At 42.9% G+C, this 27,904-nt stretch overlaps 1 protein-coding gene across 1 annotated transcript in view; it reads left to right on the top strand.

Annotated features, from left to right (window-relative positions):
* BCHE (butyrylcholinesterase) overlaps positions 1-22,346 on the top strand; it is a 48,015-nt gene extending 25,669 nt beyond the window's left edge. Inside the window, exons 3-4 of the mRNA XM_079977975.1 lie at positions 15,887-16,053; positions 20,403-22,346. Of these exons, the coding sequence (XP_079834101.1) occupies positions 15,887-16,053; positions 20,403-20,527 (292 nt within the window). The 3' untranslated portion in view covers positions 20,528-22,346. The remainder of the gene's footprint in view (positions 1-15,886; positions 16,054-20,402) is intronic.
* The last annotated feature ends 5,558 nt before the right edge of the window (positions 22,347-27,904 follow it).

Below are 27,904 nucleotides of genomic sequence, written 5' to 3'. Positions count from 1 at the left end.
ACAAAGTTTGCTAATGTTATTGAAAAACTTGTTGTTCCTCTTCAACATTATCGGACTGGTTGGTCAACAGAGCAAATTCATCTCAAATTGTCACTTTGGGCAAAACCCTACTATAAATGATTATGGAGAGTGACGTGTGAACTTACCCCCGTCAGAAACTGTACTCAGTTCATCAAATCCCACATTAAAAACTTGGATGAAAGTTCTCTGTTTTTTCCAGATCTTGTAACCATATACAATTTGGGGGGGGGGGCTCTTTAGGGAGGAAAGGTAGAGTATAATAATAAGCAACCAAATAAGTTAGTTCATTCTGGCAATGTGTGATTTATAGTGCAATAGACTCACGGCATACATTGCGATGTCATGCATCACAAAGCTTCCTTCTCTGAGAAATTGTTTTCCTGTCTTACAGCAAGTTTGACTGTTGCTTCAAAAGTGATCAACTGTAGATGGAGTTCAGATCCAAACTTTAAACCTAATTGATTTGACAAAGAGTAGCTAAAAGGGTTAAAATAACACCACCCCATGGGAAGCACCTGAGTATGCAGAATTTAGACGATTAGTTATGTGGAAAGTGCATGTACAAAAAAATCTGGAAATGAACTCAGAATTAATTTAATTTTGAAATATGGTAATTTTAAGATCTGTTAGACAGATAACTGGACTTGGTGCACATTCAGCCATTTATGAACCTGATAGTTCTGGCATATGAGCCACCTAATTTTGAGTTTTGATGGCATCTCAGGATATGGGGCATAGCTTCTTAAGGTTTAAGTTTCACCAGGCAACAGTTTTGCATTAGTCTACTTTAGATTACCAGTTGCTAGGGGAAATAAGTGGGAGAAAGCACTCACCCTCATGTCTTGCATGAGGACTTCTGGTTGGCCTCTATGGGACCAGAAGCCTGGACTAGATGGTATCAAGTCCTTATTTCCCCTTCAGCTTAGTCTTTGTATATCTCCCTGAATTCTCTGAGGTTATGGGACTTTCACTGTGAAAGGAACTGAAATCAAACATTTCTTTAGTTCTAAGGAGTTGAAGCATTGTATTGTAGTGGTGCAGCCTCTTATTCACAGAACTTACATTAAATGGACAAGACAGATGGGTGGAAATGGGCTAGGCGAGAATGAGATGGCAGCAGAGAAGTTGGTGAGCTCAATCTTCTACTTTCCCCACAAATCATAAACCCTGGATTCTCATCGATGCAAACTAGCATCATGAATAAAATCCGAAATTGCAAAATGAAATATTTCTGTCATTTGCCTTTTATTTTAGGCTTATAGGTATGAAAACCCTGAATAGACTTTTTTTGTGAATTAGGCATAAGGCATGATGAAATTGCACAGGGAATCCTTCACATCATTTGATGAGATGATAAATGACTAGCTGAAGTGGAGAAATGCTCTGAATTTAAAAAGAAATCTAGAGAGAGAGCTCATTATATCAAATCGCACATCAATGGGCCCCAATGACAGCAAAAGTGACTTCAAATGAAACTGAGCATTCATAAAGAGTGAGGGTGTCAGATTCCCATTTTATTCATTCTGGAGTGAAGCTTCTTCTAATTCTGTTATTTCAAGTGACATCATTTGGTAACTTGAGGAAATCAGAAGGGACCATTCACGTAGCACCTATAGCACATTCTTAAAGGACCCCTGACCATTAGGTCCCGTCGTGACCCACTCATCTCGCTTTATTGGCCAAGGGAGCCGGCATACAGCTTCCGGGTCATGTGGCCAGCATGACTAAGCCACTTCTGGCGAACCAGAGAAGCGCACGGAAAAGCCGTTTACCTTCCCGCCGGAGTGGTACCTATTTATCTACTTGCACTTTAACGTGCTTTCGAACTGCTAGGTTGGCAGGAGCAGGGACCGAGCAATGGGAGCTCACCCCATTGCAGGGATTCGAACCGCCGACCTTCTGATCAGCAACTCCTAGGCTCTGTGGTTTACCTCCCCCCCCCTTAAAGTCAGTGTGTATCCTCCTTCTTTGGAGGTCTTTAAGCAGAGGCTTGACAACCATATGTCAGGAGTGCTCTGGTGGTGTTTCCTGCTTGGCAGGGGGTTGGACTCGATGGCCCTTGTGGTCTCTTCCAACTCTATGATTCTATGATTCTATGATTCTATGATCTCCTCTCACTCTCCTCTTTTCCAGGCTAAACATACCCAGCTCCTTCAAGTGTTCCTCATAAGGCTTAGTTTCCAGACCCTTGATCATCTTGGTTGCCCTCCTCTGCACACGTTCCAGCTTCTCAACATCCTTCTTAAATTGTGGTGCCCAGAATTGGACACAGTATTCCAAATGTGGTCTGACTAAGGCAGAATAGAGTGGTACTATTACTTTCCTTGATCTGGACACTATACTTCTGTTGATGCAGCCTAGGATAGCATTTATTTTATTTTATTTTTTGCTGCTGCATCACACTGTTGACTCATGTGAAGCTTGTGGTCCACCAAGACCCCCAGATCCTTTTCACATGTACTGTTAGTAAGTCATGGCAATGGAGTGAGAAATGACTCCTAAAGGAAGGATAATCAGCCTGAGGGAAAGTGCAATGGTGACAGAGAAAGCTGAAGAAAGAAAGGACTGAACAGAAAGGAGTCTGGGAACTCGCAGTACAGGAAAGCAAGATGGAGAATGCCACAGAGGATGGTTTAGAGAAAAGGTAGCTAAAGGTATATATTGTAGTTGTAACAGAAAAGTTATGTTTCTCCAGCATTGTGATCAATGTGAGTGTAGGGTGGTTTTGGTGAAGCAACCCCCCCCCTCTCTGTGTGTATATACAGTGGTACCTCGGGTTAAGAACTTAATTCATTCCGGAGGTCCGTTCTTAACCTGAAACTGTTCTTAACCTGAGGTACTACTTTAGCTAATGGGGCCTACTGCTGCCGCCGTGCAATTTCTCATCCTGAAGCAAAGTTCTTAACCCGAGGTACTATTTCTGGGTTAGAAGAGATTGTAACCTGAAGCGTCTGTAACCTGAAGCGTCTGTAACCCAAGGTACCACTGTGTGTGTGTGTGTGTGTGTGTAACTTTGCATATCAATTCGCAGAAACTGTGACTCCAGGCTTCTAGATCTCCATATGGTAAACCAAATGTATATGAATGATATTAACACATGTGCTAATGTAGCATCACAGAGAACCGTAAGATTATAGAGAAAAAGGGAAGTCCCTAAGTGGTGGAAGCTTGTAGTGTACCCTTGTTGTAAGAAACCCAAGACGCATTGCTGTGAAGAAGTCCACTTTCCATGTTGGTAGGAGCTGCAACACTGAATTGAAACTGCTGCAATTTGCTTACCAGCAAAGGGTGCTTGGGACACCTGTGCTTCCCACCCCCACCCCTTGCCACTCTCAATAAATAAGAAATCACTAGCAGCGCTTGAATTCTTTTCAATGAAGAGGTTGATTGCTTGCTTTTAGTCTGAATTGCAACTAGGTCTCTGACAGCTGATCTACTGTTGAGTTGAGTGCATGAAGCATGCATTTGTGCAACTCTTCAGCAAAGTCTCCTATGCTGCAGTTAGTTGAAATCACTAATATGTTGAGTGCATCATGCCTTGGGGAAATCACTTGCTAAGGGGGGAGGTTTGTGATCTGGTAGCTGGGATCTTGCCTATACTTCTGATCGGCTGAATCTCTTTGCTGCCATCTGCTGGTTGGAATATAAATTTGCTACAGCCACCAGTTGGCTGAAGTACAGTGGTACCTCAGGTTAAGTACTTAATTCATTCCGGAGGTCTGTACTTAACCTGAAACTGTTCTTAACCTGAAGCACCACTTTAGCTAATGGGGCCTCCTGCTGCTGCCATGCTGCCGGAGCACAATTTCTGTTCTCATCCTGAAGCAAAGTACTTAACCCGAGGTAATATTTCTGGGTTAGCGGAGTCTGTAACCTGAAGTGTATGTAACCTGAGGTACCACAGTACGTATTTGCAATGCACCCATATTCCTGGCTGTCACCTTCTGGAGAGCTGTCTCATGCAGCGCTCTCAAGGTTTGCTTCTTTGTAGTAAAGACAAGGGACCACACATCACTGGCTGAATTAGCCATGAGTTAGGTTCAACCTAGCAGTTCGAAAGCACCTCCGGGTGCAAGTAGATAAATAGGGACCGCTTACCAGCGGGAAGGTAAACGGCGTTTCCGTGTGCGTCTCTGGCTCGCCAGCGCAGCGATGTCACGCTGGCCACGTGACCCGGAAGTGTCTCCGGACAGCGCTGGCCCCTGGCCTCTTAAGTGAGATGGGCGCACAACCCCAGAGTCTGTCAAGACTGGCCCGTACAGCCAGGGGTACCTTTACCTTTTACCTAGGTTCAAACAACAAAGATTCCATTGGCACATCTAGGTCTTTAGGAGGTGGACAGCTTTGAGTGCTGCCAGGTAAGAGAAAATGGGGGGAGGAGGTGATCAGTTATGATAATACCAAAATCCAGGTCAATATCCTAATTGATAGCCCAGGAATTGCCCCAAAGGGACAGGTTCTTCCCCCAGTATGCTCCTGAGAACCACACTCCCAGAGCCAACCACCACAGCCAATTGCTATGGTCAGCAACCCAGTCAAACTTTTAAATATGTATTGTGGTGGCAAATTCCACAGTGTGGGCTGTGCACAGAGGCTCTTTGTACTTCCTCTCCCCACTGCACTTAGCTTTCCTCATTCTTTTGCATCTCCTCGCCACCACTGAACTGCCAATGTTCAGAAAACAGTAGCAAACAATTTTGATATGACCGTAGATGTGCTTGCACCAATATTTGGTTTGTGTGGTGTCTTAATGGCCACATGTCTGCTCCCTTATGCAGTGATAAAACACCATACCAAAAGAATCATGATACCACCCAAGAGAAATATTGCAGCAGGAGAAAGATTGCTTTTATTTTATATTCATTTTTTGAAACACACAGGCAAACTCATGAGTAACATTGACAAGGAGAAGACACAAACCAAGTCATGGAACTTTGGAAAACTAGCATTATATACTGTGGAATTGTTTGTGGGCAGAGACTCCAAACAATGCAGATTTCCTACTGCATCCATTCTAGTTTGGAAGCAAAGACCAGGTGCCTTAGAAATAGAAGATCTGGAGTGAAACAAGAGATGGGGAAAATATCTGAAACATCCCTAATTCAATTAGATAGGTGTTTGATTTGACACAGAATAGTTCAGCTCATGATTTTAATCATATGTGGCTTAAATTCTTACTCCTCTTCTGTGAGAGGTTTGGATGATGGCAACATAAGAGTGGATCTTTCCTGTGGTGCCCCCCCCCTTGTGGAACTCTCTCCCCAAGGAGGCTCACGTGGCATCTTTGTTGCATATACAGTGGTACCTCGGGTTAAGTACTTAATTCGTTCCCGAGGTCCATTCTTAACCTGAAACTGTTCTTAACCTGAAGCACCACTTTAGCTAATGGGGCCTCCTGCTGCCACTGCGCCACCGGAGCACAATTTCTTTTCTCATCCTGAAGCAAAGTTCTTAACCTGAAGCACTATTTCTGGGTTAGCGGAGTCCGTAACCTGAAGCGTATGTAAACCAAGGTACCACTGTATTCAGACACCAGGCATAAACACCCCTCTGCTCCTAGGCCTTTGGCTCATTAAACAATCAATGGCCTTTTAACCTGGGGGCGGTGGTATTTTTTGTTTGTATTTTTTTGTTTTTATGTTGTGAAGTGTCCTGTGTTCGTCAGATGAAAGGCGGTATAGAAATTTAGGTAAAGGTAAAGGTACCCCTGCCCGTACGGACCAGTCTTGACAGACTCTGGGGTTGTGCGCCCATCTCACTTAAGAGGCCAGGGGCCAGCGCTGTCCGGAGACACTTCCGGGTCACGTGGCCAGCGTGACATCGCTGCTCTGGCGAGCCAGAGCCGCACACGGAAACGCCGTTTACCTTCCCGCTGGTAAGCGGTCCCTATTTATCTACTTGCACCCGGAGGTGCTTTCGAACTGCTAGGTTGGCAGGCGCTGGGACCGAGCAGCGGGAGCGCACCCCGCCGCAGGGATTCGAACCGCCGACCTTTCGATCGGCAAGCCCTAGGCGCTGAGGCTTTAACCCACAGCGCCACCTGCGTCCCAGCGCCACCTGCGTCCCATAGAAATTTAATGAATAATAAATAATAGTAACAATCAGGTGTGTTCTTTAAATGTAGATTGCAGGCACTTTTTATGATGGTACACTCTGCAAAATAAAAAGTGTTTTCTATGGAATATAAAAGGAGTCCTGCTAGATCACACCAGAGGCCCATCCAGTTCAGCACTGAGCAACCATATGCCTCTGAGAAGCCAACAAAGAGGACATGAGCACAACAGCAGTCTCCCACTCTGATCTCCTGCTCCTGGCATTCAAAGGTCTACTGCTTCTAATACTAGATCCCTTTTGCATCCCTTTTAAAGCCATCCTAACTGCAGCCATCACTACATTCTGTGGGATTGAATTCCAAAGTTTAACAATGCGCTGTATGAAAAAGTACTGTTTTTCATCAAGTGGGGCCTGTTAATTTTCAGTGTCTCACGAACCTGTCAAGCAGCACAGTTTCTAAACACACACACACAGTGGTTGGCTTGCTGGAATTCTATTTCCCGAACAAGTGCTATTTTAAGAGTAGTTCAGCCTCCTAATGTCAGCCTCTAAGAATTGAGTCTGGTTCTGTCAATAGGCAGAATGAAACTTAGGAAGCAGTTTCTGGGGACTAGAACAGCCCCTGCCATCAGCCCAGAGTCTCCTAAGATGGCCTGCTCTGCACCCTTTAAACTAGCATGCTGCCCTTGGGCAAGGTGGAGGAAGTTGTCGCACGCTCACTGTTGAAGTAAGAATCAAATGGCAGTCTGTTCAAGTTCTGCAGGTGGAATTGAGGAGAAGAATTTCTTCTTGATCTTCATTTCAGGCAGGCAGATGTGTTGAGCTGGCCCATTACTTGCCATGAAGCTAAGATAGAAAGAAAGAATGTCGTATCATCCAACATTTCCTGATGCAAACCAGGACACACGTTTTCTGGGACGCACGCCTTCCAGAATGAGTCATGTGACCCATACCTTGTTCTTGCCCCCCAAGTGCTGGTGGGGGAGGGGGAGAGTGCAGTGCAAAAGGTTAAGAACTTAATTCGTTCTGGAGGTCTGTTCTTAACCTGAAACTGTTCTTAACCTGAGATACCATTTTAGCTAATGGGGCCTCACGCTGCCGCCGTGCAATTTCTGTTCTCATCCTGAGGTAAAGTTCTTAACCCAAGGTACTACTTCCAGGTCAGCAGAGTCTGTAACCTGAAGTGTTTGTAACCCGAAGTGTTTGTAACCCAAGGTACCACTGTATCAATGGCACATTCATATAAAATATCACAAGGTGGTATATAACTACATAAACATTGAAACACATCAGTAAGAACTGGCTGGCTGGCAAAGATACCCTGGTTCCAAGCTCCACAAGGTTTTGCATGCTTGTACCTGCACCTTGGATTTAGCCTGGCAGCTTATCGGCAGCTACTGCAATTCTTTCAGCAGCGGTGTAACATGATGAATAGTCTGCCTCAATGAGCTGTCGAACTGCTGCATTTTGCACTAGCTGCCATTTCTGGGCCAATCTCAGAAGCTGCAACCACATAACAATGATGCCAGCTATGCAACAGCTGATTTCCCTTGCTAATTAAACATGCATATGCACAACTTCAATTTACCTTTATATAAGGTGATAACAGCCTGGGAATATGATTCAGCTCTCCAAATGAACAAGCTTTCCTTTCATTCCTACTAGCTCAGGGCTAAAATAAGCCATTTGTGGGGGTTAGAAAGAGACTGCTCAGTAGTAAATCTTCAGCACCTCTCATTCCTGTCTGCATCTTAGAGCAGGGAAATTGCAGGAAGCGTTGTGCATTCTGTCACTGGAATTCTACTTCTTAACTCTCCCAGGAATTGCACAAAGGCTCATGATGGTTACTTGCCCTGCAGTTGTTACACTGTGAGTACAGAATAGGAGAAGGTCTACATTGAAGATCGTGTGTCCTCCTGGCCTTTAGAAATTATGTGAGACATCTGGATGTGTTATGTCTCTGTAATGCCGCAAATACTTCTTGCCATTCTCTGATTGATTGATGACTTTGCACACACAGCTAGCTGTGACTTGATTGTCTGGGAGCAGAGTAATATACATGGTTTGCTCTTCCAGATTTCAAACTAATTAGGAGCATCCTTCTATCATGGACAAAAAAGGAGGAGGACTCTACTTCCAGTCATAAACAGCACAATTTATTGATCTTCTCCAATAGACTAGCAAAGGTGGTGCGCAGTTCAACAAAGATGCATGGTTATATCTAAGAGTTAACCTTCCTCTCAAGTAAGTTCACTATCCCAGAGAACTAACAAAGGCTTACTGCAAAATCCAGCTAAAATGGATAAGGGCATCTGATATGCTTGCTGTGCTTGGAGATGGGAGATGCTGAGCTTTCAAAGCGTCTTTGCTGATGGCTGGATTTCCTCCCCCACTTGCTGCATCAGTCCCCTTCCCTAAGCACGAAGGACTGCTTATTGAGGAAGGCTTTCCACAAAGCAGGCAACAGAAAATCCCCCAAAGATGTGTCACAGTGGCACAACGGACTCTTCTCCCTCCCATGAGCCCTATGTTAGTAAAGCACAACATGGCAGCATCATTTTATGTTGGGGGATCATGGCAATTATAGTTCATCTTCCACGGTTCCCAAATATTGTTCACCTGAACTTATTATAGTGGTTTGCTGACACCGCTGAAATGATTTACTGCATTCACTAGGTTGTCTGGATTGCCTCAGTATTGCAAGATAGCATAGGGAGAGCATTATTGCTCTGACGTCTCATTTGTCGGCTCCCCATAAGCATCTAGTTGGCCACTGGATGCTGAACAAAATGGGCCTTGGGTCTGATCTAGCAGGGCTCTTTTTAGTGGTTTGTATGACAATGAAATAAAAGGAACAGCATGCAGCGGGACACCTCTCTAAGTGAGAGCGATTACTGTTAACTCAAATTGTCTTCATTGAAGATAAGGTAGCACTTGGTTTCCAAGAAAGACTCTCTGGTTGGTTAATTCCAGGACAGCTCACCTATTCTGTTGGTGTCCTGGAGTGCCCAGGAAAGGTCTATGGCTTGCTGGTATCTGAAGGTGACAAGCACTAGTAATCTTCCTTTTCTTAAGGTGTCGAGAAGATGCAGCCACTACAGTTCATTAATAACTCTCTGTTGTGGGCAGGTTTTGTTTGGATGGAGCCTTATGGGGGGGAAATGCTTTTAGTGAAGCTTTGTGGGCACAAGTGTTGCACTACAATGTACAGTGGACGCTTGGGTTGCGAACGTGATCCGTGCCGGATGCACGTTCGCAACCTGCAGCGTTCGCAACCTGCAGTGGCGCATCTGCGCATGCACAGGTTGCGATTTGGCGCTTCTGTGCATGCGTGACCGCTGAAACCCAGAAGTAACCCGTTCCAGTACTTCCGGGTTTCGGCGGGTCCGTAACCTGAAAAAACGCAACCTGAAGTGTCTGTAATCCGAGGTATGACTGTACTTGAACAATGTTATTATTGAATAAAAGTAGTTAACTCAAAGGTAGGCAATATGGTACCCTCAGTATGGTATGGGACTCCAACTCTTATCAGCGCCAGACAACATGGCCAATGCTCAGGGATGTTGAGAGATGTGATTAGCATATGAACAGCCACAACATTGGCTCCCCCTGGTTTAAATGTTACACTGACTTACGTTAACATCAGTTTCCTTAGTGAAATGGGTTCTCAGTGAATTGTAACAAAAAAGAGGAATTTACAAACTTGTGAAAGTTGTTTGTAGAGATTAAAAATTAAGCTGACTGCCTTTTTGCCTGTGAATGATAAGTTATCTAAAACAATGTGGCTTTTAATAAAAAAACAAGTTAATGTCTGCTTACATTGTGCTTTCAGTTTGCATTAATCATATTAGTGCAAAAATGATAATGGTAAAAAAAAAAAATCATTTTAATTATGGAAGTTTTCCTTCCCAAGTAAAGATTTCCACTAAGGTTACTTTGTTGGACCAAAAAGTATTTATCTGTGAGCAGCGAATCTATGAAAGTCAGCTGCCAATAAACAGTTTCTTATGGAATTAGTGGCTAATAAGCAATTGCTTACAAATGTAATGTTTATTAAAAAGCAACCTTTAAAGGCAGTTTTACTGCTTCTGCAGAGTTTTCAGTGTCCCAAAGGTCTCATATTGATCTTCCACTAGCATAATGCCAGCCTAATGCTATTAACTGAGATTTTTCTAACTTGTAAATTTGGAGAGGGAGACATGTCTTTTGATGGAATATGGCCCTGCATGAATGGAGCACAGCCAATATGGAAAGATTACTAAATATGAAATATATTTAATAGTTCCACATCTAAAAATATTTAATCTCTGTGAACATGGCACCCAGATGAGATTTGAGATTATTTCTATCTGAGATCTGAGGGTAAAAAAATTGACATGCAAATCAAAGAACAGATGGAAGATAAATATTGGTGGGAATTCAGACAAAATCTTGGACAATGTGTTGCATTTAGAGCTGCAAAATCTACATTTAAATTCATTGAGGCAGATGTCAGCCTGCTTCATCTCATAGCTACCTTCTTTCCTTTGCTTCTTCCTTTTGTTGCAAAGTTAAAAGAAGACAATAACATTAAAACTTTAGCTGTATCCAGGTATTCTAGACTGAGAAGGACTGGACATCAGTAAGAAGACAGACAGGTGTAGGATGGATGAGGGGAGATTGCTGTCCCATTAGAACAGACCAGCCTGCACTGAACATGCATAAAAACTCAGTTATAAGTTCTGCAATGTTTTTGGTGAATCTGCTAAGTGGGAATTTCTGTGTATCTCCTGTTAAAGTACTAAGTACTCGCTAGCAATGCAAGGAATATACATATATCTCAAAGTCTCGTGTGGCAGGGCATTATATTAAACACATGATGTTTTCAATCACTTCCTACAAACTGATATCTGCATCCACAAGCATAGCCCCCTTCCCACCTGTAAAGTACAATTTGGAATGTCATGACTTGCTTCATAGCACAGGAGTGCTTAAATGAATTCTGACAGTGCTATTAGTGTCCTGATCTTGAACTGAAGTACTAGTCAGCTCTGCTTAAGTCACTATTCTCAGGAGCCACAAATAAACATGCAATTAAATGGGTGCCATAAGTTAATCAGAGCAGAATTAGCGAAGAAGTGGGCAACTGAGGAACCTAGGAATTGCCATGCCAGATCAGATTAAGGGATATTTTAGACTAAAAGCTTGAATTCACTAGTGTCTGTCCAGTGGGCTTTCAGGAAGAGTTAAATACCCGGAATGTAGTAACTAAAAGCAGAGCTTATGAAACGACCCATGAGTTATAGTTGATGCTAGTTTGCTATAGTTACTACTCCCTTCTCTCCATACATGTCTCTCTCTCTGTGTGTATCTGTATGAAGGTGAGGAGGATTCTAGTAATTATCTGGACTAGAAGAAATGAATTACGATTATCCATTACATTTATCGGTCAGTTTATGCAACAAAAAGTCTCAAGGTGGTTAGACAAGGTAAAATGCAGCACATAAAAACAGCTTGAAACCATAACAGTTTTAAAACACTGAACAACGCAAAATGCATAAAATGCTCCTCCAGCAATATGTTAAGACAGACAAGTCCTACCCAACCCATTAAAATATGTCCAAACATGAAAACTATGTGGCTGTGCTGCTCAAGATCGTAACCGCATTGTCAGTCATGCTTGTCATGGTGGCTTTCACCATCAGGTAGAATTTTGCTTAGCAAAGTGAATGTGTGCAGAGGAGGGCAACCAAGATGGTCAAGGGTCTGGAAACCAAGCCTTATGAGGAACACTTGAAGGAGCTGTGTATTAGCTTGGACAAGAGGAGAGTGAGAGGAGATATGATAGCCATCTTCAACTATCTTAAGGGCTGTCACATGGAGGAGGGAACTTATTTGTTTTCTCCTGCTCTGGAAGGTAGGACTCGAACCAATGGCTTCAAGTTTCAGGAAAGGAGATTCTGACTAAATATTTGGAAAAACTTTCTGACAGTAAGAGCTGTTCAGCAGTGGAACAGACTTTCATAAGAAGTGGTGGACTCTCTGTTTTTAAACAGAGGTTGGATGGCTATCTGTCATGGATGCTTTAGCTGAGATTCCTGTAATGCAGGGGGTTGGACTAGATGATCCTCAGGGTCCCTTCCAACTCTATGATTCTGTGATTTGATGAATGGGTAGCACTGGCAACAGTCCATGCCAGTTTCGATTGGGACCCAAACTTTGGATGGTGTGTGTGTGTAGACATGGGATTGGTCTTAGAGTGGGCAAAATATGCACATACTTATTCTTGAGCCTGCTTCCCTCTACAGCCTGACATTCACCAGCTTCACTGATTGCCACAGCAGGAGGAGCAAGGGAAGTTGCTTCCCATTGCTACATCTGGGTAGTCACTTCACAGAGTTGAGATATTCCAGGCATCCAGCCAGTGGCCTGTAGCAAGAACAGCTGGTGTTCTTTTCATTTTTGCATTGGCGGGTTGTTTACCTGTTTAACACATTTAGCTGTAGCATCCTTTGTTGTTTTAAAACAGCGATATGACTACCCAGTCCGTGTACAAATCGAGCGATCTGTTTCCAACAGCCTCCTGCAAAAGTGATTTTTCCTTAGATGAACATGAACCTTAAACCCAATTCTCTTTCCTCGAGGCCCTCCAGCTGCTAACCGTAGCATACATTAACAACCATGCCACTTAGGAGATTTTTTTTCTAAAGCACACCCTGAAGTAAACATTTGCAGTCCAGCACTCTTTCCTAAAATGGCCACTCTTGACCTCTACTTCAGCAGTGGTAAACAAACTGAAACTCCCACTGTCTTCAGAAAGAGTTAGCTTTCCCTCGCTGGTTTTCCTGGCTGGAGACCATGGGAAAGGAGACCCAATTACTCTTCTCAGCCCTTGCACTTTTCAATTCTTTTATTGCCTTCTTCCTCTCTGAGTGTTGTTTAAATAATCATTCACGGCATTTTGTAAACCTCTTTTAAGAGAAGCTTTTGTAGCTTTCCCCTTGCTTTGGAGAATTTGCTTTGCAATTTCTTTGCTGTGCACAAGCTTGGACAGAGCCCTCTCTAGAGAGATGACTGATAAACATGAATAGAAGTCAACAAAAGAAAACTCTGCTCCTTCTTCCTATTGATTCATGCTGATACTGGGCTGCTTAATTGGTGATGGGATGGGAAGCTGCCCCATAGAGAGAGTAGATGTGGTGGTTAGAGTGCTAGACTAGGGTCTGGGAGACAGGGGTTCAAATCCCCACTCAACCATAAAGCTTACCAGATGACTTTGGGCCATCTTTCAGCCTAATCTATGGAGAGGGGGAGTAGTGTGTAAGTCACCAAGAGCTCCTTGCAGAAAAGGTGGAAAGGAATTATTATTATTATTATTATTATTGTTATTATTGTTATTATTGTTATTATTGTTATTATTGTTATTATTGTTATTATTGTTATTATTGTTATTTATTTGTACCCCGCCCATCTGGCTAGGTTTCCCCAGCCACTCTGGGTGGCTTCCAACAAAATATTAAAATACAGTAATCCATCAAACATTAAAAGCTTCTCTAAACAGGGCTGCCTTCGGATGTCTTCTAAAAGTCTGGTAGTTGTTGCTCTCTTTGACATCTGGGGGGAGGGCATTCCAGAGAGCTAGTGCCACTACTGAGAAGGCCCTCTGCCTGGCTCCCTGTAACTTTGCTTCTCGTAATAACGTAATAACAAACAAACAGATCGGGCTATTGGTCCCTCTAGCCTACCACTGGGAGCAACTCTCCAAGATATTGGGTAGGGACCTTTCCCTGGATGAGGGGGTAATGTAATTCATCTAAAGGCAAAACTATCTAAGTTGCACTTTCTGAAATAATATGCAAACTGAAACGCAATTATCCTTCAAAATTCACAGTTCTCAGAATTTTGCCACGCAGTTCTCCAGCCTAGTAATGCGTACCAAAATCCACCTACAGTCCTAGGGTAAAGGATACATAGAAATGCATACACTGGTGAAAGTAGTATACAAAGATACATTGTATTGGGGGAAATTGTTTTGCAAAAATATGTACTTTAGGGAAAATTGCATACAAACATGTTTGGAGAAGTTCACTGTTGTGGAAATGTTGAGAACTGAACTTCAGTTTGGGGAAATGAGAAACTGAGAAAGCCAAATGATCAGAGCTTCCCATCCCTACTTGTACCTGATCTCATTTTAGCTGCAGACGGAACCTGAGGCCAACAGCATGCAATATGTGTGTTGTACAACTGAGCTACATAGAGCAAACATGCAGCAGGATCACACCAGTAATTCCTGTTCCCACTTGTGCCTGTTCACTTGACTGTTTCAACACATGTATGGAACCTATATGTGTCCCTTTTGCACATACATCAGCACTATACAGCCCAGCCTTCCCCAACATGGTGTCCTCCATTTGTTTTGGACACACCCATCAAGCTTCAGCCAGCTTGGAAAATAATAAAAGATGGCAGGAGTTGTAAGACAATAGCATGTGGAAGACAGCAGGTTGAAGAAGGCTGGTACAAACAGTCTAGAGCAGAGGTGGAGAATTTGGCCACAGAGCCTAGGACTTGCCGATCAGAAGGTCGGCAGTTTGAATCCCCGCGACGGGGTGAGATCCCGTTGCTCGGTCCCTGCTCCTGCCAACCTAGCAGTTCAAAAGCACGTCAAAGTGCAAGTAGATAAATAGGTACCACTCCGGTGGGAAGGTAAATGGTGTTTCTGTGCGCTGCTCTGGTTCGCCAGAAGCGGCTTAGTCATGCTGGCCACATGACCCGGAAGCTGTACGCTGGCTCCCTTGGCCAATAAGGCGAGATGAGCGCCGCAACCCCAGAGTCAGTCACGACTGGACCTAATGGTCAAGGGTTCCTTTACCTTTGCCTTTAGATACTGTTGGTCAGCCCCCCTCCATCAGCTGTAATCAGCATGGCCAATGGTCAAGGATGACGGCAGATGCAGTCCTGCAACATCTGGATGCTTCAGTGTTTTTCTATTCCTGGTCTGCAGAGCATGCATAATGCAGGGCTGTGATTCTACATGCCCTGTATAGATTCACCTTTTGCTCTTATATTGTCACTCTAGTGCTGAGCGATCCTTTAATGTGCATACCTGTGGATGGAAGGATTTCTTTAGCTAGGAACTTTCCTTTCTTTAGTTAGGAACAGGAAGAGGGAACCTGTGCCCCCCCAGATGCAATGATCTTGCAAGTCCCAACATCACCCACCCCTACATTACTGCATCATGTCCAAGATAATCAATTCCAATATATGACAGCACTTTTGCACATCGTCTTACATTAATTATTTTGAACAGTGGAAAGATGCCTTTTTTCCATTAGGAAACTCATTCTTTCTCCAGCATACTTTAATCAGGATACAATTTTCGTTCATTTCACCCATATAGGCGCATATCTTTGCAAAATGTCTACCTTAAAAAAAATCAATATAGTATTCTTGCATATTTGAATAAGGCATTAGCATTCTTATTAAGAACTTTGGGCAATCCAGGCTAGTGAATTTATTGTCCTTAATGTTATCCATGAGACTGCATTTTCTCACTGACCTCTTGGGCTCATCCATGGAACTGATGAACAGTGATTTTATTACTGTATGCATATTGCTCTATTCTTAATTAAACTTTCCCCCCCCCAAATTCTCATTTAAAGTTTGGGGATGTTGATATTTATTCCTATCTAGTTTCAAAAGTACTGGGGTAATTCCATGCAACCCTACCAATCTTTGAAATAAAATAACTTTTCAGCAGTATAATTTTAAACTACTGATGTGCACAGGTAATTTCCCATGAGAGATCTAATGCTTCTTTTTAATCCTTTAGAACACCCAATGGGACTCAGATTAATGGGACAAGATGGCCAGTCTTCACCACCGCTGAACAAAAATACTTAACATTAAGCACAGACGCTTCAAAGATTCGTACAAAATTACGTGCCCAGCAGTGCCGATTCTGGAATATATTTTTTCCCAAACTCCTGGAGATGACAGGTAATTTTGGTGGCAAATGTATGTATGTACAGTAAATTGGTTAATGCAAGGTCACTTTGCTGCTACTAAATTTTAATTTCAATTTCAATTTCAAGGCTTTTATGAGCAAGAACTATCTGTGTAAAATTAAATCCAGAGGTCCTTCAGAAAAGACAACCTCTTTCACTTAACTAACACTCCTCCCCCCCCCACAATCAATTTGTGTAATATATAGTTTTGTGCAAGTTTCACATGCTCTCTTCAGCTTCGTTCACATAAGATTTGTTGTCCATTGCATGAGCACAGTCTGCTGAGAACATCTGCTACATGAGCCCATTGAAATGAAAGGGTGAAAGAACAGCTGCATTCCTACACAGATTCCATTCATTTCAAAAGCAAAATATGGAAGTGTGATAGTCCCTTAGAATCAAACCAAGATCAGCAGGACTTTCATCTTAGTAAGGGTGCTTAAGGTTGCAGCCAGGGATGGGTGGAATCTGTCATTTCTTTTTCAGTTATTAAGCCAAAACTTGAATTAGTTGCAGACTTTACTTTGTAATAAATTTAGGCTGAAGTGCAATCTTAGAAGCAGCAATGATGAGCCTTCTAAAATGGGCTGAACAGACTTCTGCCTTGTCAGGACCACTTCAGGGGTTTTTTTCCTACTAGAAATCCAAGATTCACCCACCAATGGTAGGTGTAAAAACCTTTAGAATAAAGAACAGGGTGTCACTGCATCCAACGAAGCCATTATGCTCACATAACACCTTCTGTTCACACAATGGAAATTCCTGTCCCTCTCGCCTCCTCACTCCTGCAGTTCCACAGATCTGCCCCAGAAGATTCCATTGCACAAACAGAAGTTGTAGTACTGGGTAATGATAGAGTTATGAACTGTCTCTAGTTGTAAGGGGTTGAAGCTAAGGCCCCATCTGCACTGTATATTTGAAGCACTATAATACCACTTTAACCAGCAATGGCTTCCCCCAAATAGTCCTGAGAACTCTAGTTTGTTAAGAGTGTGGAGAGTAATTTGGAGACCTCTATTCTCTGCACATAAGGGATGTGGGTGGTGCTGTGGGTTAAATCACAGAGCCTAGGACTTGCCGATCAGAAGGTCGGCGGTTCGAATCCCCATGATGGGGTGAGCTCCCGTTGCTCAGTCCCTGATCCTGCCAACCTAGCAGTTCGAAAGCATGAAGTGCAAGTAGATAAATAGGTACCGCTCCAGAGGGAAGGTAAACGGCATTTCCGTGCACTGCTCTGGTTTGCCAGAAGCAGCTTTGTCATTCTGGCTGCATGACCTGGAAGATGTCTGCGGACAAACGCCGGCTCCCTCGGCCAGTAAAGTGAGATGAGCGCCGCAACCCCAGAGTCGTCCATGACTGGACTTAATGGTGAGGGGTCCCTTTACCTATTCTCTGCACAGAGTTACAATTCCAAGAGTTCTCTGGGCCTACAAAAGTGAGTAAGCTGTAAGAAGTTAACAGTGACAATGGCCACAAGTTTAGGTTTCGTTTTGGGTTTTTAAAAAAAGAATTACACAAATTTGTGGGATATGGATCAGTTACTAGACATTAGCCATGAGAGGCCAGTTAGGACGTTCATAAGTAGAGGCAGTGCTTAGTATTGCATATATGTTTGGGAGGTACCTATACCTGGGCCCAGATCTTTATACAAAGTGTGAAAGAGCTGCTGCAACATCTTCATCTTATTTCTCTTTGGTATGCTTGAAATCTCTTGTGTACTTATACTCAGCCAAGTGTCACATGTCATATCTTTATATTGTGTTTGGGATTGTCTGTATCTCTGACAGCGAAAGCTAACAAATAAGCTGGCTTTCGTTGGTTGGTTTTTTCAAATAGCTGTTATGCGTAAGGCTTCCTAGTGGGGAAAGAACATAGCCATCTTCATCTGACACATTGTTTTCCATTTGACGTCTGAGAGATTTTATCATCTCTTGCATCATGACATCCCATCATATGTAGGATGTGGGAGACATTCAAAAACAAGCATCCTGTGTGTGTGTGTTATGTGTGAACCTGGACCAGTTTCAAGCAAGATGTGGGTATATCGTGAATCTGACGAAATGTTCCTTGTGATCATCTGACATTACTCACGGAAATCATAACTGAAGACACCATCTGTTTGGAGGATGATAGTGACGAGCAACTGTGCTGCATGTAACCAAATGTTCTGTGAAATAACCAATATCAGTAAGATATGCTTCTGCGTTACATAATAGGCCAGTAAAATAATCTCCAGTAATGGGGACATAAGATGAAATGTGGTCTAACTCGATGGGGTCAATCCTAAAACAAGATCTGCTGAGATGAACAGCATAGACTGCAGTAGATCTCCAACTCAACTGGCTGATTCCCATCTGAGCTCAAATGGCATTATGTCCCCAACCCCAGATGAGCTGAAGGTCCTCTGGCATAACTTGCTCATTCAGGCAGGTATTAGTTCCCCAAAGGGGTGTGGTTCTGGGGATGTATTGGGCAAGTGGGACTGAGGGAGCCTTAGGCTGGATCCTGAGCCCATTCGGCTCAGTGACATGACCTGGCAACCTGGCATAGGACACTGCTTTAAAGACTTGTTTTCCTTCTGCCAGGCTTAGGTGGCGCAGTAGCTGCAGTCCTACTCTTGAAAAGTTCTTGGATCTGGTGTAACTTTATAGCAGCTCAACCTATATTGGCTTGCTTTATGCGAGATTCTTGTGCATAGGATTGCTCCCTAAATGTTGCAGATATCAATATTGCGCAACATGAAGTGACTGGATGCAAAAAACAAAACAAAACCCTGACCCATTAGATTGTTCAAAACTTTACTTGTTGAACTTTCTTCAAAGCAGAACAAAAGCATCAAAGATACATCCAAATGATTCCATACAATATCTTGTGCAGTCTAGCACAGGCTCATCATCTTATGAAATACTCTAAACAGATCCAAAATCAGGGGTTTGTCTCTCCTTACAGTTTCCATTTTGCCTGGAGCTGTATTCACTCACTGGAGAGGGTCATTTACATGTCCTTACTTCCATGGAGCATGAGAACCAAGATGAACCTGCAATTCAATACTTCTCATGTGATCTAAGGTTAAAATACCACATCAGAGCTACCAGAGAACAATAACACTAGATAATTATCAACCTGTTTAGGCAGCTCAGAGAGCTATTCTTGACTGGATAATATTATGGATGCTTATCCTATTGCTATTTCATATCCTACAACTAAGGCTGAGTACTGAGCATACATTTAAAGCTCATTCCCTCCAAAATAATCCAGAAAGCTGTAGTTTGTTAAGGGTGCTGTGTGAGGGGTAAATTACAGGTCCCAGGATTTTCGCAGGTGTGGTGAGTGCTTTAACTGATTTGCTATTGTTTGTGATAACAGGGCTGTTTCTCAGTGCTTGTTATTGCATATTCTTAGTGACTCTGTACAGCTGCTTTGTTGTTGGCATCTGTCTGTCCCAGGAGACAACGAAGGAGTGAGCCTTTGAGGGTTAAGTCAAACTGTTGGAGAATTACAGTGCCTGCTGTGGCTGTAGAGACTGATATGGGAGAGACATGTTTTGTTGCACCTGAGGCAGATGAAGGTTTTCCGGTTTTGCTGCCACAGGTGCACCATGGAGTTTCTTCTCCCTATGCTCCTCACAGCGGTTATTCATCCCCTGGTCACTGCTTTGGATACATGACCTGATTGTTTCCAGCTGTTTTAATTATCAAATATACTGAACAAATAAGACTTTCCTTTTTCAGGTCCATTTTGACTTCTGTTTTGTTTGTTTTTAACAGATTGTTGCTATATTTAGGGCACTGTTCTGCAACTGGGAATAGGTGATATATTTATTTGTTTTGTTTCCAGAAGGAAATCCACTCCGTCTCCCTTGTTCAAAGATGGGGAAACTGTGACCTTCCAGGTATTGTTGGACTACAGTCCCTATAATCCCTGACCACTGACCATGCTGTCTGTGGCTTATGGGAATTGGAGTCCAACATCATTTGGAAGGCCATAATGTCCCCATCCTAATTAGAAGCCAATATCTGGATCCAAGTTACTAGGTGCCTATCCGTTATGAACTATACACTGCTTGGAAAATGTCAAAGGGGTGTAAATATTGAAAATGAAATTCCATATGATACTCTACATTGATCTATAAGAATAATTATTCACTTCAACCAATTATCTCAAGATCTAGAGATAAAATGTTGCCCTTTCGAATTTGCAATAAATCAGGTGACAAAGGGGAGGGTGTAGTGCTGTGTAGTGTATTTAGAGGGAAATGGCATTGGTAATCAGAATTATTTTTCAATTAATGTACAAAGAGATTTAAATTTAGATTAATGCCACCCATTTCATGTTTTACAGGCAATATTGATGAAGCAGAACGAGAGTGGAAAGCAGGATTCCTTCGCTGGAACAATTACATGATGGACTGGAAAAATCAATTTAATGATTACACTAGTAAGAAGGAAAGCTGTGCAGGTCTCTAATTAAAAGTTCCAGCCTTTCTGGAATGCCTTCATTGTCAAAGATCAAGGCAAACACAGAGATAGCTGATGTAGCATATCCAGCAATAAGGCATGTTATGCAGGCTCAGTGACACGTCACAAATATACTTGTCTCCCAGGTCCATTTCTATTTATATCAATAAACGTTATAAAGTGCTTCTCCTCTTTGAAGCTTTGAGAAATGAAAATCAGACCAAGTGTGATTAAAACCTGAGGATTATCGTTAGATGTCTAATGGCCCTGATCCAACTCTAGCAGCATGGCTAGTTGTACAAGCATGAGGATGGAGATTTGATTGCACATCAGGAATTGCAACCCATTCCAAGTGATGCAGTACTCTATCTGTCCTTCTGAATACACAGCCCATTTATGGCTGTTGTTCCCAATCCAGGAAGTGGCACACATGCGTAAGCCTATTTGTATACATGTGTCTCCTGAGCTGGATTGCGGCAAGTAAGTTTCAGCGGAAATAAATATTTGTGGTATGTTGACAGATAAATGCAACATTTCTTTCACCGTAAAGGACACAGCAGAAATATCAGTATTCCAGAACACTGCCATCAAAAGCTCCATTGGCTCAGATCTCCAACTGCAATGTCACAACATTTTAATCCTGCTTCAGCTGTAATTTACTTGTTAGGGGTATATCAAGAGTTGCCAATGTTACAGGAAATAAAAAAGATGCAATTTTCTTGTTAAGTCAAAAGAGGCTTTTAAAACTGGCTGTCTCGCTCCTTGAAAACTAAACATTCTGGAGACCCAAATGCTCATTGTCAAATTATACCAATTTTCCCTACAGAGAACAGAATTATTTCTTGACACTGTCAATGAATCAAAGGAGAGCTATTCAGGCAAACCTTTCTTCACCCCTTCACCCTCTTCCACTGGAGCATATCATCTGTTGAGAAAGAGCACTCTTTCTATTATCAGATGCTTGCACTTTTAATTTGGAAAGTGCTTTGAAATCATCAATTTATCTGGTCTCCCAACATCCTTCTGCAGTAGGGAGGAATGGATGGATAAGGGGGAAATCCTATGGTGAGATCCCCCAGGATGAGCAGCTTAGGATACAGTGGAACTGTGGATCAGACAGCTGGTTCTTAGCTCAGCTGGTGTTATGTCTCCAAACATGACTCAGCCCAAAATATGCTGGTGTGACTTGCTCAGCTGACTGAAGCAAGCAGTGTAAGTTTCCCAAAAGGGATCTGGCTTTTTCATGATGGAATCAGGACCAGAGGGTGGACTTAGGCTGGTTCCTAAACCCATTCATCTCAGTCCTGTGACCTGGCAACCTGGGCATACAACACTCTTTTAAAAGCTTGTTTTCCTTCTGCCAAGCTTATGCAGAGCAGAAGGAGCAGCCCCACATTTGAACAGGATTTGGATCTGGTGTAACTTTCCATCAACTTAATTTACAGCAGCTTCCTTTATGCAGGCTTCTTGTGTGTAAAAGATTGCTCCCTTAATGCCACTTAAATCTCACAGTCTGTTCACTGAAATCTCACAGTCTGTTCATCCCATCGGGCCTGTCTTCTCCATCCAGGATAATCTCAATGGAGTTCGGTACCAACTTTGAATCCCCAGGCACCTTACCAAGGTTTTGGATCGGCAAATTGCAGATTGCTGCTTTAGAATGTTGCACACTTTTCATTTCACCTTTCCCTTGAAATGAGGAGTATATTCTGAGAGTAAGACTCTCCAAATTTTATAGGCAATCACATGTTTTAAAAAATAATAATAAAAGGAGAGGTTGTGGACGAAAGCAAACCAAATAACCATAATAAAATTCACTGCAAAACCATTCAGCTGAGATGTTGGTGTGTCGGTGTTGATGATCTCTGTATATGATGTAGTATTATTGGTTGGAGTTTTTTAGATACGTACATCAGGGGATGCTTAGAAAATAATCATAACAAATATTGCACCATCCATTCAATACCGTAATTCTACTTGGTTGCATTCTACACTAAAGGAAGGGGCAATCCTATGGAGAAGATCTGCCAGGTGGGGCAGCTTATGATGCATTGGATCTTTGGCTCAGCTGGCTGATTCCTGGCTCAGCTGGCCTTGGGCAGCATTAAGTTCCCAACTCCAGCTCAACTTAAGATACATGGCTCAGCTAGGGATCAGTTGACCGAGCCACAGCTGGCTTTGCTGAGACCAGTGTAAGTTCTCAAAAAGGAGTGTGATGCAGGTAGGGCTGTGGGAGATGTAGGCTGGATCCTAAGAGGGTTCAGCTCAGACATGTGACCTGGAAATTCAGTGTAGAACACTATTTCAAGGCTTGTTTTCCCATTGACAGGCTTAGGAAGAGCAGCAGCAGTCCCAAGGTTGAATGGGACTTCTTGTACACAGGACTTCTCCCTTACTAGAATATATCCAACATCCATTTACTTTTTTAGCTCAAGGACCACCTTCCTTTCTGAACAACCTTCTGAGGGCAGTATGTCAGGGGTGGGCAGGGTGAGAGGCATGAGCAGAGCAATGCATGTTCATTTTGCCATTGTACAGTAGCCTACTTTCTCTACGGACTCCCCCACTCCTCGCGATCCTCCATTTAGTCATTATCAGAGTTCAAGAACACATTCCAGCCAAGGCAAAAACAGTCAAGGAGGGTGCAAAGAACAACTGGTGACAGGTGTAGCACAGGAGGGTGGTTGCCTGGGAAGACTCCTGAAGCAAGATATAGTAGCCTGGAGGGCTGCATTTGACCCTGGAGTCTGAGATTTCCCCACCCTGTTATACAGTAGGTGGGGATGAACACCAAGGTTGGTCAAACACATTTTTATATTTTCCTACATTTTCTTTCTCTCTCTCTCATGCTCTCTCTCTCACACACACACACATACACAATTCAACTTTATAATGGACTGAACTTTTGTGTATGTAACAGGCATATGGAAAATTGGAAGTCATTTTTTTCTTTATTGTTTCTTTTCCCTTTCCCCCCTTTCCTTCCTGCGTCTTTATCTTTCTTTTTATTTTCTTCTCTTTCTTCTTTGGAGACCTCTGATCAGGGCATTGATTGGGGCCCAGGGATTGTACACCCATGGCTGTGGTAGATGGCTGATGGAGGGACCCTGGGTGTGAGGCAGGGAAATCTCAGTCCCCCAGGGTGAGCAGCTGGGAGGAGAAAGGAAATATCCTATGTGAAAGCTGGGATGGGCTACTACTTTCTGGGGCGGAAAGGATTAAGAACTACCTCTAAGTGAGGACTCTGTATTCTATTTGTAATTTTGGAGATGTCTTTGGTGGGTTTTTTTGGGTTTTTTATTTACATTAGTTTTCTATATCTTACTGTTTTGTGAAAACCTTTAATAAAAATCTTGACATCCAAAGCCATACAAGTCAGGGCCTTTTTTCAGCCGGAACTTAGTTCCTGCACCTCTCAGATGGGCACCATTGCCATTGTGAGAGAGGTTTCATGGTGAGTTCCTGCACCTTTTCCCCCTCAAAAAATAGCACTGATTATTTTTGGCACATGAGAAAAAACATACAAACTTCTCTCCCCCTTCTTGCCAGTGAAAATACAGCAATAATGAACTAAATAACTAATAATTTGTTGACTTTCCTTGACACTCCAAATCTGTTGCCGGAGGCAGTCAACTCTCTCTGACTAATTGTAGGCCCGATCTAAGCATTCACTGCTTTATAAGAATCAAGTTTGTGATAGACATGTATAGTGTTTCAGAAGGTGTCTTTCAGTAATGTGAAACAGCAGTCTGGAGATGATAGCAAGACCATGGGGCAGAAAACCTTGACTTCAAGTTCGGAGTGGTAGACGTTGAACATTCAACATCAACTTTCATCTTCCCCAGTGATCTACTATTTCTGCAGGCCATCTTCCCACAGACTTGTAATGAACTGTCCCTTCATGTTATTTCCTGTGAGTTTTCTGCTAAACGTTTCCCGAATATTCTCTGACAGCTGATCTGCAGTAGCAATTAGTTTCTGACACAAACTGGCAAGCAGCTATCAGCTTTGGCAGTATTTAATTGATAGATTGCAGTAAGGTTTGCAATAGATTTCAGTACTTTTTTTGTATTATTAACTTCTGTTGTTTATTTGCAGTACAATTTTATGCTCCTTTATTCAGCTCCACTGAGATGAATGGGACTTCTTTGGTAGCCTGCAGCCTCAATCAGTCAAAATGGTCAAAGTTTGAATTTGGAGCTCAAATTTCAGCTCCGGGATGACTAAGGTCAAAACTTTGAAATCCAAATCCAAATGATGACAATTAAAAGTTCACTAAATTTTGAAATTCAAAATGGAAAACCACACCATTTGGGGGCTCCTTAGCTGTAAATCCCTGATTTGCTTTCTTTCCATAATAATGATGGATCTTCCATTTGTCGATTCCGTATTTCAATTTAAGGTCCTTCAACCATGCTGTGTGTGGGAGGGGGTCTTGAATCCCTACACTGAGAAGACTTTAACCATTAGCACTGCTTTTGGTGTTCTCCAAATCCTTCCATGGCAATCATGTATGTAATAAAACCATATGACAACAACAGGGTCATATGTTTAGCAAAGGAATAAAGAACTGTTCTCACTTCAGCATAAGATAATTAGAAGAGCCCTGGACATGATTGCACTGCTAAATATAACAATTACAATATCAATAACAATTTGTATCAACACCAGTCTTAGAACATGCCCTTTGAAATTAATGGACATGACTAACTTAGGTCCATTAATTTCAGTGGGTTTACTTAGAACTTATTTGCAGACAACCCATCAATAACAATAGATGATGTCTAACTAACTCACTGAAAGCTATGGACTTAAACAATAGATGATGTCTAACTAACTCACTGAAAGCTTATGGAAGATTCCACCTAAACATTAGGAAGAACTTCCTGACAGTAAGAGCTGTTCGACAGTGGAATTTGCTGCCAAGGAGTGTGGTGGAGTCTCCTTCTTTGGAGGTCTTTAAGCAGAGGCTTGACAACCATATGTCAGGAGTGCTCTGATGGTGTTTTCTGCTTGGCAGGGGGTTGGACTCGATGGCCCTTGTGGTCTCTTCCAACTCTATGATTCTATGATTCTATGAATTCCATCGAATTGAATTCAGTGTTGAAATTAATGGACATTATTACCTTGGGTGTATTAATTTCACTGGGTCTTCTCCCAGTAGAACTTAGTGGAGTGCAACTCATTGATTTCAATGGGTCTACTCTAATATTAGATTTATTTTATTTTATTGCATATTGACTTGAAATATTTTGTGGATCACTAACTGGTGGGAAAGTAGGATATAAATGCAGCAGAAACAATGCATAAATTGATCCTGAATTTGACTCTGAATTCTGTATGTCTGTGATAGCTTTTCAATTGATAGTTGCACTTTCTGTGGGTTAAAAATGGCTGAGTTGACTACGTTTGCTCATGTACTGACAGTGGCTGCCTTTGTCTATGTGCAACACTTCCCACCATCCACGGAGACACACGTGCCAAACAGGATATCATGTCTATTTTTACCAACATGCTTCCGCTTCCAGTGCCAGTGAAAAGCAGCCCCGAGGCCAATAAATCTGTCTGCTTTTGGCCAGCTCAGAGTTACAAAAAACCAAGCACCTGTGGTACAGACATTTGCAGCTGGATATGTTTATCAAGCCAGATCCCTCTGCATTAAAGGCTTGCATGCCAATGGATTTGCAGTGGGTGGACTGGGAACTTGAATCCATAAGATAAAATCCCTGGCATAATTTAGAAGAATCTCCCTCTCTCTCTTGTGCATGCTCTATTTTTTATCTCTAACCAATCATTTAAATATGTGGGTGTTGCTGTTTTTGCTTGGGGCGGGATAAAGGTAAAGGTAAAGGTACCCCTGCCCATACGGGCCAGTCTTGACAGACTCTGGGGTTGTGCGCCCATCTCACTTAAGAGGCCAGGGGCCAGCGCTGTCCGGAGACACTTCCGGGTCACGTGGCCGGCGTGACATCGCTGCTCTGGCGAGCCAGAGCCGCACACGGAAACGCCGTTTACCTTCCCGCTGGTAAGCGGTCCCTATTTATCTACTTGCACCCGGAGGTGCTTTCGAACTGCTAGGTTGGCAGGCGCTGGGACCGAGCAGTGGGAGCGCACCCCGCCGCAGGGATTCGAACCGCCGACCTTTCGATCGGCAAGCCCTAGGCGCTGAGGCTTTAACCCACAGCGCCACCTGCGTCCCATTTGGGGCGGGATAATGCTATGCAATTGTTCCTAGAAAGTTGCTGATAAAGGGGTAATTTAACTGGTGGCAGACACTATGTCTTTTGTTTTGTTGTTGGTTGGTACCATGCCAGCTCTGAAGTGTGCACCATCTACAACACCTTAAATTCACTCAACAGTATTTTTCTATTTCTTTCTCTCCATGGGGAACCTTGCAAGTCATAATTCTGTGGTGTGGGGTTGCCAAATAACTAGGGAGGAGAAAACCTGACCCTCAAAAAAGTGGCTAGGTGTTTGTTTGCCTGTTAGCTGAACAAAGAATCCCACACTGGATCCCAAGGGGATCTAGTCACTGTACTACTTTCAGTAGCAGCCCTGTGCCATTTGTCACGTTTAGTTCTGCCCTCAGTTTGGAACAATACAGTGGTGCCTCAGGTTACATATGCTTCAGGTTACATACGCTTCAGGTTACAGACTCCGCTAACCCAGAAATAGTGCTTTAGGTTAATAACTTTGCTTCAGGATAAGAACAGAAATCGTGCTCCGACGGCACAGCAGCAGCAGGAGGCCCAATTAACTAAAGTGGTGCTTCAGGTTAAGAACAGTTTCAGGTTAAGTACGGACCTCCAGAACGAATTAAGTACTTAACCTGGGGTACCACTGTACATTCCTTCTCAGACCATGTGGTATAGGGTTTAGAGTGCTGGACTAAGACATGAGGGCATCCTTGTTCAATGAAGTTCTCTGTGTGTCTGTGGGCTGCCTCTCAGCCCAACTTACCTCACAGGGTTTTTGAGAGGATAAAATGGGGAAAATGAGAACCATGTACAATGCTTGGAGCTGCTTGGGGGAAAGATGGAATGCAAATAAAATGAATAGATAATCCCTTGTGGAAGAAATGTCAAAAGGCAGGGCATAAAGGAGTTTTCTTGCCATAGGGGCGAACTCCTAAGGGCCAAGGTCACTTCAGGGCCCCCAATAAAATATTTGAGGGGGCCAAGCCCCCCCTAAGTTGATGGTCATTGCAATTAAAATGGTGTGTGACCAATTGTTCAGAGTGGGGCTTACCTGCTCCCCATATTTTATTCTAGTTGGCACCCCTGTGTTTGTCTCTGTGTGAGAGAGAGCTGATAACATCTACATATTACCTTATGAAGCATTATTGTGGGGAGTAAGGACAGAAAACAACATATCCAACTCCTTCAG

The sequence above is a fragment of the Podarcis cretensis genome (genome assembly GCF_951804945.1).
Source record: "Podarcis cretensis genome assembly, chromosome: 5".
NCBI classification, from domain to species: domain Eukaryota; kingdom Metazoa; phylum Chordata; class Lepidosauria; order Squamata; family Lacertidae; genus Podarcis; species Podarcis cretensis.
Note: the sequence above shows the minus strand (reverse complement) of the source record. Positions and strands in the feature narration are given on the sequence as shown.